The sequence below is a fragment of the Grus americana genome, chromosome 6 (genome assembly GCF_028858705.1).
Source record: "Grus americana isolate bGruAme1 chromosome 6, bGruAme1.mat, whole genome shotgun sequence".
NCBI lineage: Eukaryota > Metazoa > Chordata > Aves > Gruiformes > Gruidae > Grus > Grus americana.
Window position 1 is genome coordinate 43622744 of NC_072857.1, and position 16936 is coordinate 43639679.

Here is a 16936-nt window from a genome sequence, read left to right on the forward strand (position 1 = left end):
GAGCCAGGGGAAGCAACACCATGGCATGCCCTGGGGCTGGGCATTGGAGCTGGTTGTACATCTGGGGCTGCGTGTCCAAGAGTGATACCGGTGGAACTGAGTCTGGGCTGGTGGCCCGTGGTGGGTCCTCAGGAGGAACCACCACTGCTAGGCAGTAAAACATGACCAATGCCCACTCCATTGGGTGGGTGTCCATCTTTATCAACCACCTGCTTGTCTGGCACCGCCACGACCTCCTGCTCTTGCTGCTTGTCACCTGCTCCCCTCCACATCCCCCTTCCCTGCCGGGCTGCCTGCCGGCCCTCACAAAGCATCACCTCCACTGGGTCTGTGCACCAGCCCGCAAGGGAGTCTGGTGAACAGGGAAACTCAGAGCTCTTGGGTTTAAATAAAAGTGCACGTAGTGCCCGTGGTGGCTGCTGGGGCCGGCAGAGCACTTCTGACAACACCACGGGCGCGGCTGTGCCACGGCCAACAGGGACAGGCAGGCGGCAGGTTCCTGCCGCCCCCCCAGACAAAAGGGTGGTGTGGCGGTTACTGGCCAGGTGAGAGCACCTTTGTAACCCACAGCCACCTGACACGGCTTTGTGTGAGGCTGCGGTAAGGCTCACCCCGGGACCTGGCGCTGCCAACTCCGCCCCCAGGCCCGCCCCCAGGCCGCGCTGCCGCCCGCCCCGGGGCGAACAACCTCCGACAAGCGGCGCCGGCCGCGGCCAGGAGCCTCCGTCACCCGCCGCTGGCACCGCCCCGCGCGGGCGGGGCTTGGGGCGGGGGCGGGGCTGTCGGCCCGGCTGCGAGGCCCCATTGGCTGCCGCCCGTGAGGCGATGTCGGCCCAGAGCGGTGCGGCCCCGGCCCCGGCCCGGCCGTGGTGGGGATGGGGACGCGGAGGGGGACGGCGATGGCGGCGGACGGCGGGTGGGTGTCGGCGCGGTGGAGGGGAGCCGGCGGGGCGGCGCGGGGGTAGCTGCCGCGGCGGTCGCGGCTAACGGCGCCCGACTCCTGCAGGGCGGTGCGGCGGCGCGGCGGTCCGTGGCGCTCGGCGGCGGCTACAGAGCTGCCCGCCTGGCGGCTGCGCTGCGAGGGCGGCCGGCAGCGCTGGCGCTACCTGGGCGACGGCGATGGCGATGGCGACGACGGCGAGGCGGGCGGCGAGCGGCGGGCGCAGACGGCGCTGGAGGAGCACAGCCTCGGCCTGGACACGGTGCGGGGCGGGGGGGGGGCCGGGGCGGGGGCCGGGCGGCAGGGCCCGGGCCCAGGGGCACCCCCGGCTGAGGCGCCGTCTCCCCGCAGGGCGAGGCGCTGCGGCCCTCGCCGGCGGCGGGCACATCCCGGGAGGCTGCCCAGAAGGGCATGCGGTTCTACGCCGCCCTGCAAGCCGAGGACGGGCACTGGGCGGGCGACTACGGCGGGCCCCTCTTCCTCCTGCCAGGTAGGTCTCGCGGGGCGCTTTCCTGAGAGGGGTGACTGTGCCGCGCTGGGCTTCATACAAGAGCCAGCCTGTCTGATCTTCCAGGTCTCCTCATCACGTGCCACACCACCAAGATCCAGCTGCCAGAGGGGTTTCGGAAAGAGATGGTGCGCTATCTGCGTTCTGTGCAGCTCCCGGATGGAGGATGGGGCTTGTGAGTAGCAAAGATGATGCTTTTAGTGATGGCTCCTCCCCAGTCCAGCCCTTGGAGCTGCTGTCAAATCTGCCCGGGCTTGGGGAGTGGGACTTGGCAACTGTCATACCTCTGGGTGGTTGGACTTGCTTGTGTAGCACTCCAGGCATACCTTTTGTCACAGAGGTGTCTGGAGCATCAGGTCTGGCTGCATCTCCTCTTTGGTGCTATATCCCAAAGCATCATATGCAACAGGGTAGTGCAGAGCAATGTTTCTTCGTGGGTTAGTTGAGTCTCCCCTTTTCCACAGTCACCCCTGGCATCCCACTTCACCCCGACAAAGACCCCAACCCTCTGTGCAGTGGTTTATGTCTGGCTAATGCTAATAACTGGCTAAAGGCTACACCATCTCTGTGTATGCACGACAGGCATGTGGAAGACAAATCGACAGTGTTTGGCACAGCACTCAACTACGTAGCTCTGAGGATCCTGGGGCTCGGACCAGATGACCCTGACGTTGTGCGGGCCCGTGTCAACCTGCACAGCAAAGGTCAGCTCTATTGTGTCCAGCGCAGCAGCTGTGGGGCTGGTACACTGGTGGGAGAGGTCTGACTGGACCTGAGGGCAGTGTGAAACATGGGGGGCTGCCTGGTAGTGGAGGACCTGTTGATCTTGCTTGCCCTTGATGCCACGTGCATTTTCAATTAATGATGGGAAAGCGTGTTACATTTTTGTACCATTGCCTGCTTGCCCTTTTTCATGTCCCTTTTGGCATGCTCCCAAACACGGGGAAAAGTGGACCCTGCGATGGGGAAGAAAACAGGGAGCTGGCATGGTTGTGTTAACCCTGAAAGCAGATATTGGTCTCTGCAGGAGGTGCTGTGGGAATCCCTTCGTGGGGGAAGTTTTGGCTGTCTGTCTTGAACGTTTACAGCTGGGAGGGAATGAACACGCTTCTCCCAGAGATGTGGTATGTGCTGCCCTTGATGTGGAGGTAGGGGTGTCGTCAGTCCTGCCACCAGTCTCAACCCAGAGCTGTCCCAGGCGCTGGTGTTTGCTGGGATAACTCCAGCTGTGGCCTGGAACTGGGGGTGCTCAGGCTGCTTGTCAGCTGGGAGACCAGAGCAAGGCCAACCAGTGGGTGGATAGCACTGAACACTGCGCCACAGGGAGATGCCAGAGCTCAGCCCTGTTAGCTTTACCCATGGGCTCCCTGATACATCTGAGTGCTCCCTGCCTGCCACCAGTATCTTCTGCTCTTGTGGCCAGCCAGAACTGGCCCTAGCAGGACAGGACAGCCACATGTCAGGCTGCCAGCTCTAACCCTCACTTGTATCCTCTCCGATCGCTCAGAGGGCCGCTGGGTGTCAGAGAGGGAAAGTGTCATACTGGGGAAAATCAGGGGCTGCACAGTACCAAGGGCTGCTGGTGCTTTGTCATCAAGTGCACTTAACCATCAGTCTGGGCCTCTGCTCATGGGGAGGAGTGGGGCCCCTGAACTGACTGGCCCCCCTTCCTCTCTTGAGATCCTCCCTGCCCTGTGTCAGCTGGGCCAGGATCAGTGTCTGCTGGCCCTGGTCGGAAGGGAGCAGCCCTCTTGGGGAGGATATTCCCTTCTTTTCGCCTGCAACTGTACCAGCAGCAGCAGCAGGCCTGGTACAGAGGATAGGGAAAGGCACACCTGGCTCCGGGCATCCCCCTGTCAGCACACGTCTCTCCGTGCTGCCCTTGGCCCTCCTTGTTCATCACAGTAGCACCTTCTCTATTGCAAACAGGCTGCTTCCTACGTGGTTCCCAGCCCACCCGTCCCGGCTCTGGTGTCACTGCCGCCAGGTTTACCTCCCCATGAGCTACTGTTACGCCAGGCGTCTGTCAGCAGAAGAGGACGAGCTCATACGGAGCTTGCGGCAGGTAAGGAGCTGACCCTGCTGGGGCTCCCCAACAAGGAAACGTGGCTTGCAGACCACCTGCTGTGCCAGCTATATCCTTGTGGGCCAGCCTCTGGCTTATGAAGTGACCAGTCTCATACCTGCACAGTCTCTCTGTCCAGGCAGTGGAGACAGCTTTCAGCAGTAAGTTGCCTCTGGCTGCTTGCTCCCAGCTTGCCAGGCTGATGCCCGTTGTTATCTTGTGCCAGGAGCTGTACGTGCAAGACTACGCCAGCATAGACTGGCCAGCTCAGAGGAACAATGTGGCTGCCTGTGATGTGTACACCCCGCACAGCTGGCTGCTGGGGGTTGCCTATGGTGAGTGTGATGTGTACAGCCCGCACAGCTGGCTCCTGGGGGTTGCCCATGGTGTGATGTTGGCTGGGGTGGAAGGGCCCTTGCCATGTGAGCTGGTGGTAGGGGAACTGAAGCTGCCTTGTACCATGGGGGCTCTTTAGGGTCTACTGCCAGCTACCAGTGTATGCCCTGGAGCTGGAGTGGGGACATGGATTGTGTGATCCTTGGGCTTCTCCCTCCCTGAGAGCAGCAGGGCCCTGTGCCCAGATCCTTGGGCCAGTCTGTAGACTGCAGAGCAGTTCCCATGCTTTCCTTGACTGGTCATCACATGAGCAGGGTTTTTCATTGCATGTCCCTTTCTTCTCCTGTAGCCATCATGAATGTGTATGAAGCCCACCACAGCACTCACCTGCGACAGCGAGCCATCACAGAGCTGTACGACCACATCAAAGCTGATGACAGATTCACCAAGTGCATCAGCATTGGGCCGGTAGGACACTTGCTGTTGATCCTTTAAAGATGTTGCCCTTTGCTCATTAGGGATCAACTTGTGCCCCCTCAGCCCTTTGCAATTGTGGCATGTAACTATAATCACCAGATTTTACTCAGGCACAACTCCTGCTGCTTATAATGCTCAAGAGGTTAATGCTAACCGGGCATAGAAGATGCACAGAGGGCATAGAGACAGCTGTGGCCCTGGTGAGGGGTATTTCTCCTTGTGGTCCGGGGAAATGATCTGAGGGGAAGTTCTGGAGTAATCTCACAGCACTCTCATGCCCCACTAACTCAGCTATGCTGAGTGATGCCACAGATGGAGCTGTTGACATTAAGCCCGGGACTACCTCTAGATGGCTTTATGCTGGGTGGGAGGGATATATTTCTCTGGGGCTGGAAGAAGCTCTATCCAGAGCAGTGACAGTGCTGCTCTTGGCAGATTTCCAAGACGATCAACATGCTGGTCCGCTGGTTCGTGGATGGGAAGAACTCTCCAGCTTTTCAGGATCATGTTTCCAGGATCCCCGACTATCTCTGGTAAGGGATGAGTGTGGCCCAGCTGGCACAGCGTAGGGCTCTGATCACTGTGGAGTGGCTCCCAACCTGCTTCCTGGCACTCTTGCTGTGCCTGCGCTGCAGCACTGTGCTCTCTCCTCCCCACAGGCTGGGCCTTGACGGCATGAAGATGCAGGTGAAGTGCTGTAGGAGTTCAGCTGTGACAGAGGGACCCTGGCATGCTGGGGCAGCCCATGGAATAATGGGACAGCTTGTTCATCCTGGGCCTGAGCTCCTGGCATCTCGCCTTTGGTGCTTGGTGGTCTTGTCTGTCTCTGCCACCTCCCCTGGCTGTGCCAGGAGTGAGTAGTGGGCATCCTGCTAGTTTGCCTCTCTGTGACTGTGAGCTGAGGGGGGGGCAGCTCTAGGCCTCCACCCCCTTTATCCCCATGGGTCCTGGGAGAAGGGGGTGAAAAAGACAGGCCCCTGGTACTGCATGTTGCTTCTCTCATAGCCGTTGTGTCCCTCTGCTCCTTATTGCTAGCCACCTCTCCTGTCTTGGCTGTGCACAGAGCAGGCTGAAGCAACTGTCTCATTTCCTATGGCCTTGCTGTTGCATCTGTCCCCTCTATGCTAGCACCTCAGCCGTGATGCTGGGTGACATAAAACAGACGCAGGGTGGAGGGAGCTAGTGGGGGTAGTGGAGGGGGGATAAGCTGTCCCATAGACCTCACAGCTGGGTCAGGCTGCTGCCAGCACCTGCCCTTCACTACTGACTTTCTCTCTTCCAGGGCACAAATGGATCCCAGCTCTGGGACACTGCCTTTGCCATCCAAGCCTTCCTGGAGGTAATGCACCCCTCAGTGCTATGTGCTGCCTTGGGAAAATGGTCTCTCCTGGCATGTCCCCTGCTCCAGCAGCTCCTACTGTGCGTCCCCTCAGACTTCTGCTGTGCCAGCTCCGGCATTGCTTCGTATGACCGAGCCAGGCAAACACACATCTCAGAGCCCACTTCAGCCGTGGTAGGCAGAGTGCTACTCTGGTAGGCAGAGTGCCCAGCACAGCTGGTACAGCTCATCTTTGCCAGCTGCTTTTGAAGCAAGAGGCCACAGCGCTGGCTGAGCGGGTCAGTTTAGGCTTCCCAGTTGCTGCAGTCTTGTGGTAAAATCCTGGCCCTTCCTCCTTGCTCTGCTTGGCCCTGGAGCATTGCCATTTGGCAGGGACAATGTGCAGGTCTCCTGCTTTCCTGCACTGGGGCAGAGACAGCTGTGGTGGTTGTGCTTTTTGGAGGGTGTTGTGATTGCCCAGGTAAGGCTCTAACCTGGTCACGCAAATATCTCTCAGTGATGCCGGCAACAGTTGTTGATTAAGTTCTCACTGTAGAGGTTTGTGATGGAAACAGTAAAAGGAGCACGGATGCAAACATACAGAAAGTGCTATATGAAGGGCCAGGCATTAATGGCACCTAGATCAGCAGGTCAGCGAGCTCCTGGCACATCCTCTTCTTCCTGAAGGGCATGTTTGGTGGCCACAACTCCTTGCTGACAGCTGACTGAGCACCTCTGTTTCTAGGCAGAAGCCCAGAAGATGCCTGAATTTACGTCCTGCCTCCAAAATGCCTATGAGTTCCTCCGGTTCACCCAGGTGAGCAGAGCAAGTTGGTGGCGTCTCTCACATGCTGGCTGTGCAGACTTGGCTGCTTCTGGAGACCTGTTGGATGCATCTGTTGTCTTCTGAAGAGCTCTTACGAAGGGCTGGACTAGCAAACTCTTAGGGACAGCCTGCTGTTTTCTGCTCCCTGTTGCTGGGAGCCATCTGTGCAGCTTGGAGAGGACCTTCGCCAGGCCCAGGGCTGTTTGGGTTGGCTGCCTGGGCTAAGAGAGGCTGGAAAACTGAGAGCTTAGGCTTCTTTGCCCTTTGTCCTGGTGCCCACACGTCTAAGACACCCTTCTGGGAAATCCAGACTCCTTAGCTAGTGACTGCGTGAGCTCAGTTCCTGCTCGCCAGGCCAGTGGCTCAAGTGGGGGTCACCAGCAGCTTAGTGCAGATGCAGTCATAGGTCTTGCTGCCAATGCAAGTACTGAAAGCAGATGGCCCCCTGGCAGGAAAGCACCCAAAGAGGGGATTTTAGCAACACTTGCTGAAACCAGGCCAAAATGTGATTTCTCTTCAGCACTCCCTGCTCTACAGCTGACCTGTCTACCTCCCTCAGCAAAAGACAGGTGGTGCCCAGTCCCACACAGTTGTGCATCTGCAGTGGTTTCAGCCCATGGTCCTTCCAGCTGGGCACCTCCAGCCTGCCCTCGCTTGTTTCTTGTCTTCCGCAGATCCCAGAGAACCCACCTGACTACCAGAAATATTATCGCCATATGAATAAGGTACGATGACTGGAACTGGTCTCTGAAGGACGCGTGAATGGGACAGGGATTTGGGCAGAGGGGATGGGAATGAAGGACAGCACCTCTCCCCTTATAAGAACAGAACAGGTCAGGGGAAGGTGCTGAGCCTTCCTGACCCCTTTCCAGGGTGGCTTCCCCTTCAGCACCCGAGACTGTGGTTGGATCGTGGCAGACTGCACAGCAGAGGGGCTGAAGTCAGTTATGCTGCTGCAGGAGAAGTGCCCCTTCATAGCCAAGCTTGTCCCCCCTGAGCGCCTCTTTGATGCCGTGAATGTGGTAAGTGCTGCAAAAATTAGGGCCAAGTGAAATACGGGCAGCTAAACCAAGCTAAAATAAGAGAGGTCAAGGCCAGATGAGTTGTTAAATCTGGCATTACTAAGCTGTTACTATGGCCTGGTATGGCAACACCATATTTACTGTGATATGGAGCTACATATGTGACATAATGCAATGGTCCAGATTGGGCCTGCTTGTCAATGCAGTTTGGGACCTGGGTTGTCTGCCAACCCCATGGATTCGTGGGTCTGACTTTGTCCTCACACCTGGCTTGGGGCCAGACGGGGGTGGTACTGCCTGCGAGCCAGTCCCAACCCCTCTCTGCTTGTCTGGGCAGTTGCTGAGCATGAGGAACTCGGATGGAGGCTTTGCCACATACGAAACCAAACGAGGAGGCCACTTGCTGGAGCTGCTGAACCCCTCAGAGGTGTTTGGTAAGGGAAGCTGCGTGGGGGCTGGTTCATCCCCTGAATGGACACAGTAGACTGGCCTTGCTGTGCCCAGTGGGTGCCCAGCTTTGCCCAAGGCCCCTCTGAGATAAGTGTGCCCTGAGTCCAAGGGAGAGGTTGGCAGTGAGTGGCTCGGAGGCTCCCTGGTGGAGGGACTGTTGCACTGATAGCCTTCGCCTGCTGCCAGGTGACATCATGATCGACTACACCTATGTGGAGTGCACATCGGCTGTCATGCAGGCACTGAGACACTTCCATGACAAGTTCCCTGAGCACAGAGCCCCAGAGATCAGGTGAGGCACTGAAATGAGAATCGGGTAGGGGAGAAGACAGGCTGCGATGTCCCACGCTGCCTGCCATGGCCTCTGTTGGCACAGCCCCTGCTGAGCCTTGTCAGGGGTCTTGCCTGGACCTCTGCACTGGCATGGAGCAGCCTCTGTGGTGGCCCTTGGTGTGTGCACAGCTGGGATGCAGGTTACTTCTCCTAACCAGAGCCCCCCACAAGAGCCTGGGGCCCAGCCTCTCTCAAGGAGCAGGGCATAGGCTGTTTGGGATCAGGCTGGGGGAAATTCTTGGAGATCTCCCTGCCTCTTGACTTCGCAGTTGCCTTGATTTTGCAGCCAGCTACAGGCTGGGTCCCCTGCTTGCGTGCAGAGGTAAAAGAGCACCCACCTGCTGCATGGTTTGACCCTGAGATGCTGAACAACGTGGCTGCCCATTTGCATGCTCTTGCCTCTTGAGCCCTCTAATAATGGGACCCATCAAAGCCTCAGGGGGACTAATGGATGCCCCTGATGAAGCAGCCACTGAGTTTGATCTTTTTCCTGGCCAGGGAGACTCTGCAGAAGGGCCTGGACTTCTGTCGTAAGAAGCAGCGAGCTGATGGGTCATGGGAAGGGTAAGCAGTGTTCCCAGTGTCCAGTTTTCCCCTGGCTGCCCCAGTGTGAGAGGGACCATGATGGCAAGCATTCCTGGCTGGCAGGATCTGTGGAAAAGGGAAGTAGGGGCCGATGCTCCTCTAGCTCCTGTGCTTTGCGCTCCTTTCCAGGAGAGCAGGCCAGGCAGAGCAGCCAGGCAGAGCAGGCACCTGGACAACCCCTGGGGTCTAGGGTGGCTCCAGCTTCTCTGGTCCCAGAGTGTCTACTGACACCTGAGTGAGCTGGGAGCAGGTGCTGGTGGGACTGGGCATGGCTGCACCATAGGGGAAGGCAGGCTGCGGCTCTGTGCCTGGCTCTGCTCTTGGTGTGAATATGGCTGTGTCGCAGCCTGCCTCTACCAGGGGCCTTGCAGCCCTGACAATACTGCTGTCCCTTTACTCCTAGGAGCTGGGGGGTTTGTTTCACTTACGGCACCTGGTTTGGTCTGGAGGCATTCGCCAGTATGCAGCACACGTACCGCAATGGGTGAGAAGGGACTCTCAGATTCCCCTGCCCCTACCTACCTCTTGGGCCGGGGCAAGACTCCATGGTGGGGCTGGGCAGATGCTGTGCGTGGGCTCCCTGCACCAGGTACAGCTCCTCCCAAATCCTGTGCCTGTGATATGACCAGGACACTCACTGCCTGAGCTTCAGACTCTTGGGGCAGTCCCAGCTGTGGGCAGGGCAGAGCACAGCTCCTGTTTGCAGCTGGGAAACACGGGCATCCAAATGTTCCCTGTCCCCAGTCCTGTCTGATTCTCTGCCCCATCCTTACAGGGCTGCACGCCAAGAGGTGGCCCAGGCCTGCCAGTTCCTCCTCTCCAAGCAGATGGCAGATGGCGGGTGGGGAGAGGACTTTGAATCGTGCGAGCAGCGCACGTATGTGCAGAGCGCCACATCGCAGATCCACAACACGTGTTGGGCCCTGTTGGGGCTCATGGCTGTCAGGTAGGAGCATCCCTCACCTCTTCAGGCACGCCCTGGCCCTGAGCGCTCAGTGAAATGGGAAATACAGGCTGGGCTAGGTGGCAGAGCTGGCATGGGCCCTGGGCCTGGCTGGTGTGGGCCATGCACCCAACTGTGTGTGTCTGTGACCTCATGGGTCACGAGCCTCCTGCAATGAGGGACTGGCCTGCACAGTGTTCCACGGGCCGGTGAGGCTCATAATGCTGGGCAGGGGTGAGCCAGCACAAAGCAAAGGTCTGTCTGATCACAACTGTAGGCCTCCAGCCTGGGAAAAGGTTGCTGTTTTCGTAATGTCTGGTGTCCTCAGATTGTGAGGGGCCTTCCCAAAGCACTCCACATGCCTAGGACAAGCTCAGGGCAGCCTGGAGGTGGTTGAGTTCCCTAAGCACATGGATGGGGATTTGCCGACAGTTTGGATAAGAGTGCTCACGTCTCCATCATGCTTTGCAGGTACCCTGACATCGACGTGCTGGAAAGGGGCATCAAAGTGTTGATTGATAAGCAGCTGCCCAACGGGGACTGGCCTCAGGTACATCTTTCCTCTTGTCTTTCCAAGGAGTTCTCTGGTGTTGCAGGTGTCGTGGGCATTGTGCAGCCATTGCAATGGTGTGCTTTCCTTCACCTGGAAAGGAAGCCATGTGTGGCTTTTGGTGGGGTACTTCAGGAAGGCAATGAGCTCGGCACCACATCCTGGACACACTGCAGTCCCCTGTCACCCATACCATCTTGCTCTCTGTCTCACTCTCAGGAGAATATTGCTGGGGTATTCAACAAGTCGTGTGCCATCAGTTACACTGCGTACCGCAATGTCTTCCCCATCTGGACGCTGGGGCGTTTCTGCCGGCTGCATCCCAACAGCCCTCTTGCTGGGCAGCTGCAATCCAGACCCTCGCCTGGGGCAGGGAAGACGGTGCAGGAGGCCTCGTCTGCCTGAACCTGGGCCATTGCAGATGCCACGACCTCTGACTTGTCTTAGATACTGGCTGCTGCATGGGGCCATGGGGGTGTTTCCTGCATAGGACATCTCAGTGCTGATCTTAACACTGCCTGTGCCACAGAGTGCTGCCATGGTGCTGCAGAGTCTCTGCTTTCTGCTGAACCTCTTCTAAAAATCCACATTTAAAGGTTTTCCCAGGTATATCCTCCCGCATGGGATGGGGAGTGAAGTGCCTTTTCAGACCACTTTGGGGATCTGAGAAGAGAAAGCTACCAAGCTGTGTTGTCTTACACATCTAGACAGACTTTCTCATTCCGGGTAGAGTGAGGCTGCCTTTATCTTCCCCTGACGCTGTCCAGGTTGGCTATCTGTGGCATGAGTGCGGGATTTGGGGCCTCCCTTGTGCGCAGCGTCATGATGGGGTGCACTGCACAATCCCTGCTGAGCCCGCCTCTGTCCTGTGGGTGCCAGCGACCGCCTTTGAAGTGCTCTCTGCTCTTGAACCCATGCGTGGAGGGGAAGGGCACCTGTCCTCCCCCAGACAGATGGGAAAGAGGAGTGCTTGGCTCAGTTTTCTTACCATCCTGTCCCCCAGCTGGTGGCACCAGACTACCCAGAGCCGCTCAGGTGAAGTAACCAGCATCATTCCCACTTTGAAAAGGGGGAAACTGAAGCAGAAAGCACTGAGGTGATGAGCATCAGGGCACATCCTGGGTCCCTGGGCATCAGCCTTCCCCCAGCGCAGCAGGTGCCCCTGCTCAGGCTATGGTGCAGTTGGGCATTCGCATTTTGTTGTCAGAGTTTGAAGTCGTGTTGACTGATGGGTTAATAAATTGCTCATGGTGTTGCAAATGAAACTTAATGGTGTGTTGGTCTACTTATGGTCTGCCCCAGTGTGTGTCCCACGCAGAGGGGAGCTGGCACAGCAGCATCCTGTAACCTGGCTTGGGTCACCTGTCCCCAGTGGTATGGGCACCATCTCCACCAACAAGCAAGCTGTGCTTGGAGCCTGTGCCTGCTTTGCCCTCCACCAATGCCTTTGGCCCCAGAAAAATAGAATCAAGGAAGCAGCTGACTGCTGCTGAGGGAACAATCGCTTCCCTCCATCTGCTACTTACACTCATGTGAGTAAGCCCAGTATGTGGTTGACTGCACTCTCTTGGACTCGTTGCTGACCAGGACCCCTAGTCCATTTTTGCAAAGCTGTTCCCCAGCCAGCTGGCCAGCCACTTGGCTAGCCTGTGCCGCTGATGGGGTTATTCCATCCTATGGGCAAAATACTGTACTTGCCTGGGTCTAACTTCGTAGAAGAACCATGGAAACATAGACCTTTCTGTTCAGCCCATTTCTCCAGCCTCTGCAAAGCACCCCCGCTCTGGACCATACCCTCCACCTGCCCAGACTGGTAGGGTCTGCAGGCTTGCTGAGCATGTATTCTATCCTCTTGCCCAGGTTGTTAGCTAGAAAAGCTTATTTAAGCAAGTTTAACTCAGGCTGTTTTGACAGCCCTGATTGCCTTTTCCGGTTCTGGATTCCTTTACACCTGTCTGCGATGCTGTTCTGCATGTAAAGCACCTCCATACTCTCCATTACAAGCAGGAAGAGGCTTTTGTTGTACTTTTGATTTTGGGGTTTTGTGGGTTTTTTTAAAATCATTGTAGGGGAACTTGAGACAAACAGTATCCTTTCAACATGTTATTGCAAGTTTGGGGTTTTTGTCTTTTATTGTATACAGTTCCTTGATCTCCAATGCTCCAAGCAACGTGGTGTTCCTAGGAGAGCTGCAAAGAAGAAGCTGTTTTATCACTAAAATCCCATTTTCATTATAAACATTTTGGTTGGTAAGGAGCCAAAGATTTGTGACGTTAGATACCATTTAGTTGCATTTATGCCCTGTACGGATGCTTTTGTTTCCATCTTTGCACAAGATCAGGAGCAGGGAGTGACGGTTACTAAGCTTTCTTCTGGCTGAAACTGAGCTGATTCAAGTGTCATCCAGTCATGTGTTTTGAGAGGACGTGGCTGTTTGGATTTCCACCTAGGTTGTGGCTTGAGAACACATTTCCCTTTAACCAAAACCAAGGTTGCCTTGCAAATTTTATAACCATAAACTGCTGAATGTAATTTATTTTCTGTCCTCCCTTGGGATTCCAGGAATTCTTCAGTTTCAGAGCAGAAAAATGTTCCCTCTGCTTTGCAGTGGGAGGATCATGGTGAGGAGCATTATATGACATAAAGCAGAGGTACTAGACAGCAAATAGGTCCTCTCTAAAGGTAAAACAAACCTCTTAGCTTGGGGTTTCAGGCTGAACTTTGTATTTGTCTTGTTTCTGAGTGAGAGGCAGAAAGGGGGCTCATAGAATCAGAGAGTATCTCAAGTTGGAAGGGACCCATAGGGATCATCGAGTCCAACTCCCTGCTCCTCAGAGGACTACCTAAAACTAAACTGTATGAGTAAGCACGTTGTCCAGACACCCCTTGATCTCAGACAGCTCTTTCAGCACCCTGGGATGAATCCCATTGGGTCCCAGAGCCTTATGTGCATCCAGCTGGAGCAGCAGACGCGTTCAGAGTCAGCTGGGTTTATCATCCCCCCCAGTCATGACTCTGGGGGTCCCAGGGCCCAACAGGGGTGTGAAAGACAGAGGCGAAGAAAGCATTAAATGTCTCCGCTTTGTCTATGTCCCTGTTTGTGAGGTGACTGGCCTCATCAAGGAAGGGACCAATGTTACAATGCTGGGGATAAGGGCAGTCATTTGGGATCCATCCATCATGTCAAACCCTACTCCCCAGCAGCTCTATCTGGCCAGGCTGATCTGCTTTCCTTGGATCTCAAAAGACATAGAAGTGCCTAATTCTTATGGGGTTCACAAATCATCTGGATCCTGAAACACCTAGGCTTTGGACCCAGATTCTGCTCTACACTTGTAGGATTTAACAGCACTTTCTTACACCGTGATTTTATCAAGACAGACAAGAGAGATAAAGACCAAAAAAGTTACTATGACAATCCAGACGTTTGATACTCAGGTAGTACTTCTCTCATACTGGTACTTAAATAGTACTCTTTTCATGCTGTCATCATTTTTTTTTGGCATGTGGAGTTAGTTTGCAGTTTTCTTTCTTCACACGGCTGCTCTAGTTGTTCTTGAACCAATTTCCAAAATAGGGCTCATCAGTTTAAAAAAGAGACTGGTTTTCAGTCAGGAATTAGAAAGCTGGACTTGTTGCTTCTTCAGGTCAGCGGCAGTCAGCTTTTCCAGCAACGTGAGCAGATCTTTGCCACAAACAGAACCAACATGTCTTGCTTTAAAAATAATTTGGTTTCTCTGTTGAGTACAAGATTGTAATTATGATTCCTAAAGAGAGTGTGAAAGCTGTTTCCTATGCATGAGATAAAGGCCGTTTTAATGGATTTTAGGTCTTGATGGTGTCAGTTAATGTTTTAAAGCTGTCCTAGACACTCCTGTGGTTTGAAGCCTCTTGGCTGTGTCTGACAAGCAGGTCCCTGGTTGGGTTAGGGCAGTGACATGCCTTTTGTTGAAATGACAGTCTTGGGGCAGGTGTTATTTTATATACCAACTGTGAGGTACTCCAAGGTGTCATGACTCAAAGGCCAGGCTACGCACAAGCTGGGAAACTTGGGTTCTCCAATCTTCCATTCAAATTCAGCATGCCAAAACTGGAATGTTTTAAAGTTGCTGAGGTTTTCTGAATATTAACTATCCTTCCTCCTTCCCTCCCACCTCAAGAAACCAGAAACTCCCACCTCAGAATGACTGTGTGATGATCATTTCTTAACCTAATTTCTACATAGGAGTAGCCAAGGTAAACAATAGCACTCAAGAAAGAGCAGATGGCTGCTAGCCCCAGCAGTTCAGCCTTTCTACCCTCAGGGACCATTGCTTTTTAGGGCAAAAAACCCCCAAAACTTAGGACTATCTTGTGCAAGGTTGCCATCTTGCCTTCCATTTATAAAAAAAAATAAAATTAAGCTACATTTGAACATTCACTGATATCCTCCTTTTTCGCTCATCAGTTGTTCCCAGCCACAGCCACATTTCTTTTTGCACTTCTTTCACCTGTTATCGCAGGCTGAGAAAATTTGCATAAGATGAACATCCTGGGAGAACTGAGTAAAAGAAAAGTGGAGTGGTTTTGTGCTTAAATTTTAAGCTGCTCCCCTCCCCCCCTCAGTATTATTTTCTTGTGTGTAAATTTTGGGACAGCCACCTAGTCACCTGCTGGGAGATGAAGCTGGAGGAGAGCTCAAGTGCCGCAGCCTCTCAGCCTCTGCCCCCGCAGAGGTGGGCGAGAGGGAAACAATCCTTTCCCCAGGTTAGCGAAGAGGAAAGGCGTGGGGCTGGAGCTCTTTGGGTGCTCAAGTGGGGTTAAGTGGCACCCAGAGAAGGCTGGAAGTCCCCTAAGAGCTGCTGTGTGTGTGGCAGCGTGTGTCGTCCTGGCCCCTGTCACCATGCTGTCCAGGTGTGCAGGTCCATAAGAGCTGGCACAGCACCATGGCACGAGGGGTGGGAGGCCCTGCAGCTGAGTGTCGTATCCTACTGCTACAAAACTAAGGATTCAACTAAAAACCACTGTTCAAGCTGTAAAAGTAATCACAGGCTGTGCCTGCGCTTTGTTCTGTTTCAAACCGTTGTGATTTTTTTGGCCCATCTTTTTAGAAAAAGCAAAGGTAAATGCCATGAGACAGCGTCACTACCCTGGGTCTCATTAGAACAGTGGCTTTTAGCAGAGAAGAGGTAGAAGCTACATCTCTGGTGTCCTGTTTAAATTTGTCACAGACTTTGGCATCATTTGGATTTCACAGTGGATCTGCCTTAAACTCTTGGGTGGTAACTGTGGTGAAGGCAGGAAAATATTTCTTGGGTCAAGAGAGGAAAACTCTCAGCTCCTTCCACCAGAAAACACCAGCAACATCTGGCTTCTTCCCAGAGGCTGCGTGCGCACAGTTGGGATGAGAGTGCCATTAAGTCCTACTTCAAGTGCAGAGCAGAAACTAGGTCCCGGAGGTGCCCCGCCACTCTGCAGCTGGTGAAGAAGCTTCTTCCACTCTTTGATGACAAAGCTGCTGTGGGAGCCTGAGCTCCACAGATGGGAACTGCAAAGACAAGTGCCCTTCAGCCCAGCCCTGTGGGCAGAACTCGGGCAGGGCTGTTTCCCGGGGGTCTCATAGGATGGCTTCTGGGCTCTGCAGTCCAGCACGGCTTCTCCCTGGCAGGTGGGGTCCATTATATATCATTATATTGAATTATGTACAATTGTGAATTCTATATCGAATTATTACATTATCTATTATATCATATACAATATTATAACTTATATTCCATATTATACACTATACATATTATTTATACTATACAATATATAATATATATATAATATATTTATAATATATAAAATAGGGCATGTATATATTTATAATATATATAATATATATCATATGTATATATATAATTGAAGGAGGAAAAAAGCAGAAGGGGGGTCAGAAGCATGGCTGGGGCGTAGCAGGGAACAGCCAGCCAGGGTGGGATTCATTTCACTTCAGAAAAATCGCAACACAGAGATCTAAGTCACCCAAGAACCTCCCTGCTGTTCGCATGAAGAAGGGGTGGGGGGGGGGGCTGCGAGATTTGCACCTTTGATGTCTCTGCCCCAGGCACCTGCTTTGGAATGAGGTAACTGGACCTGGAGGGGCCCATTTCTTTACTCCCACAGCCAGAGGAGCCTAACGACTCATTTAGACAAGGAAACCTATGTTTGTTTAGATTAGTCACACCTCAAGAACCTAGAAGGAAAGGTAAGGACAAGTCTGTGGATGCCTAGGGGAACAGAGCACCCAGCTGTATTACATTTACAGCTGACTTGGAATTATATCCCCCTGGCGTAGACTTCTTCAATAACTTAAATGAGAAAAAGGGATCTAAGAAGTATATGGGAAGAAGAAGAAACCACAGAGCAGTTATGGTTCATCTTATACTGAGAGGCCCCAGATGAAACAGGGAAGAGAATCTAAAAAATTATTTTGCAAACGGCTGCTTCAACTCCTGTTCCCACAGAAGCTACTGACAACCTATTAAAGAGCTTTGTGCTTTATTAAAAGTCTGTTAAATACTGTTGATAATTACAAAGAAAGGGATCTCTCTGCTTCTTCGGT

The 16936-nt window shown here is 54.0% G+C and overlaps 1 protein-coding gene across 4 annotated transcripts; it reads left to right on the forward strand.

Moving 5' to 3' along the window:
• Positions 1-823: 823 nt before the first annotated feature.
• On the forward strand, positions 824-14694 carry LSS (lanosterol synthase). Of its 4 annotated transcripts, none has more exons than XM_054830894.1 (22): positions 824-916; positions 1007-1202; positions 1292-1430; positions 1515-1623; positions 2031-2152; positions 2476-2572; positions 3378-3513; positions 3740-3848; positions 4199-4317; positions 4762-4859; positions 4986-5013; positions 5609-5665; positions 6390-6461; positions 7145-7195; positions 7343-7492; positions 7830-7926; positions 8129-8234; positions 8774-8839; positions 9264-9344; positions 9636-9806; positions 10275-10353; positions 12497-14694. In XM_054830894.1, the coding sequence occupies exons 1-22, from the start codon at positions 876-878 to the stop codon at positions 12569-12571; spliced, it is 2199 nt and encodes a 732-aa protein (XP_054686869.1). In that variant the 5' UTR covers positions 824-875; the 3' UTR covers positions 12572-14694. The 4 variants fall into 4 exon arrangements, with proteins under 4 accessions (XP_054686869.1, XP_054686867.1, XP_054686868.1 ...); XM_054830892.1 differs by lacking the exon at positions 12497-14694 and adding an exon at positions 10573-11618; XM_054830893.1 differs by lacking the exons at positions 9264-9344; positions 12497-14694 and adding an exon at positions 10573-11618.
• Positions 14695-16936: the final 2242 nt, after the last annotated feature.

What these genes read in the sequence shown, in the direction of transcription:
- LSS (XM_054830891.1), top strand. Translation starts at nt 876, where the DNA reads ATGGGGACGCGGAGGGGGACGGCGATGGCGGCGGACGGCGG. An exon ending in AGGATCCCCGACTATCTCTG is followed by an intron (nt 4,860 to 4,985) that starts GTAAGGGATGAG and finishes TCCTCCCCACAG; the next exon opens with GCTGGGCCTTGACGGCATGA. An exon ending in AGTTCCTCCGGTTCACCCAG is followed by an intron (nt 6,462 to 7,144) that starts GTGAGCAGAGCA and finishes TGTCTTCCGCAG; the next exon opens with ATCCCAGAGAACCCACCTGA.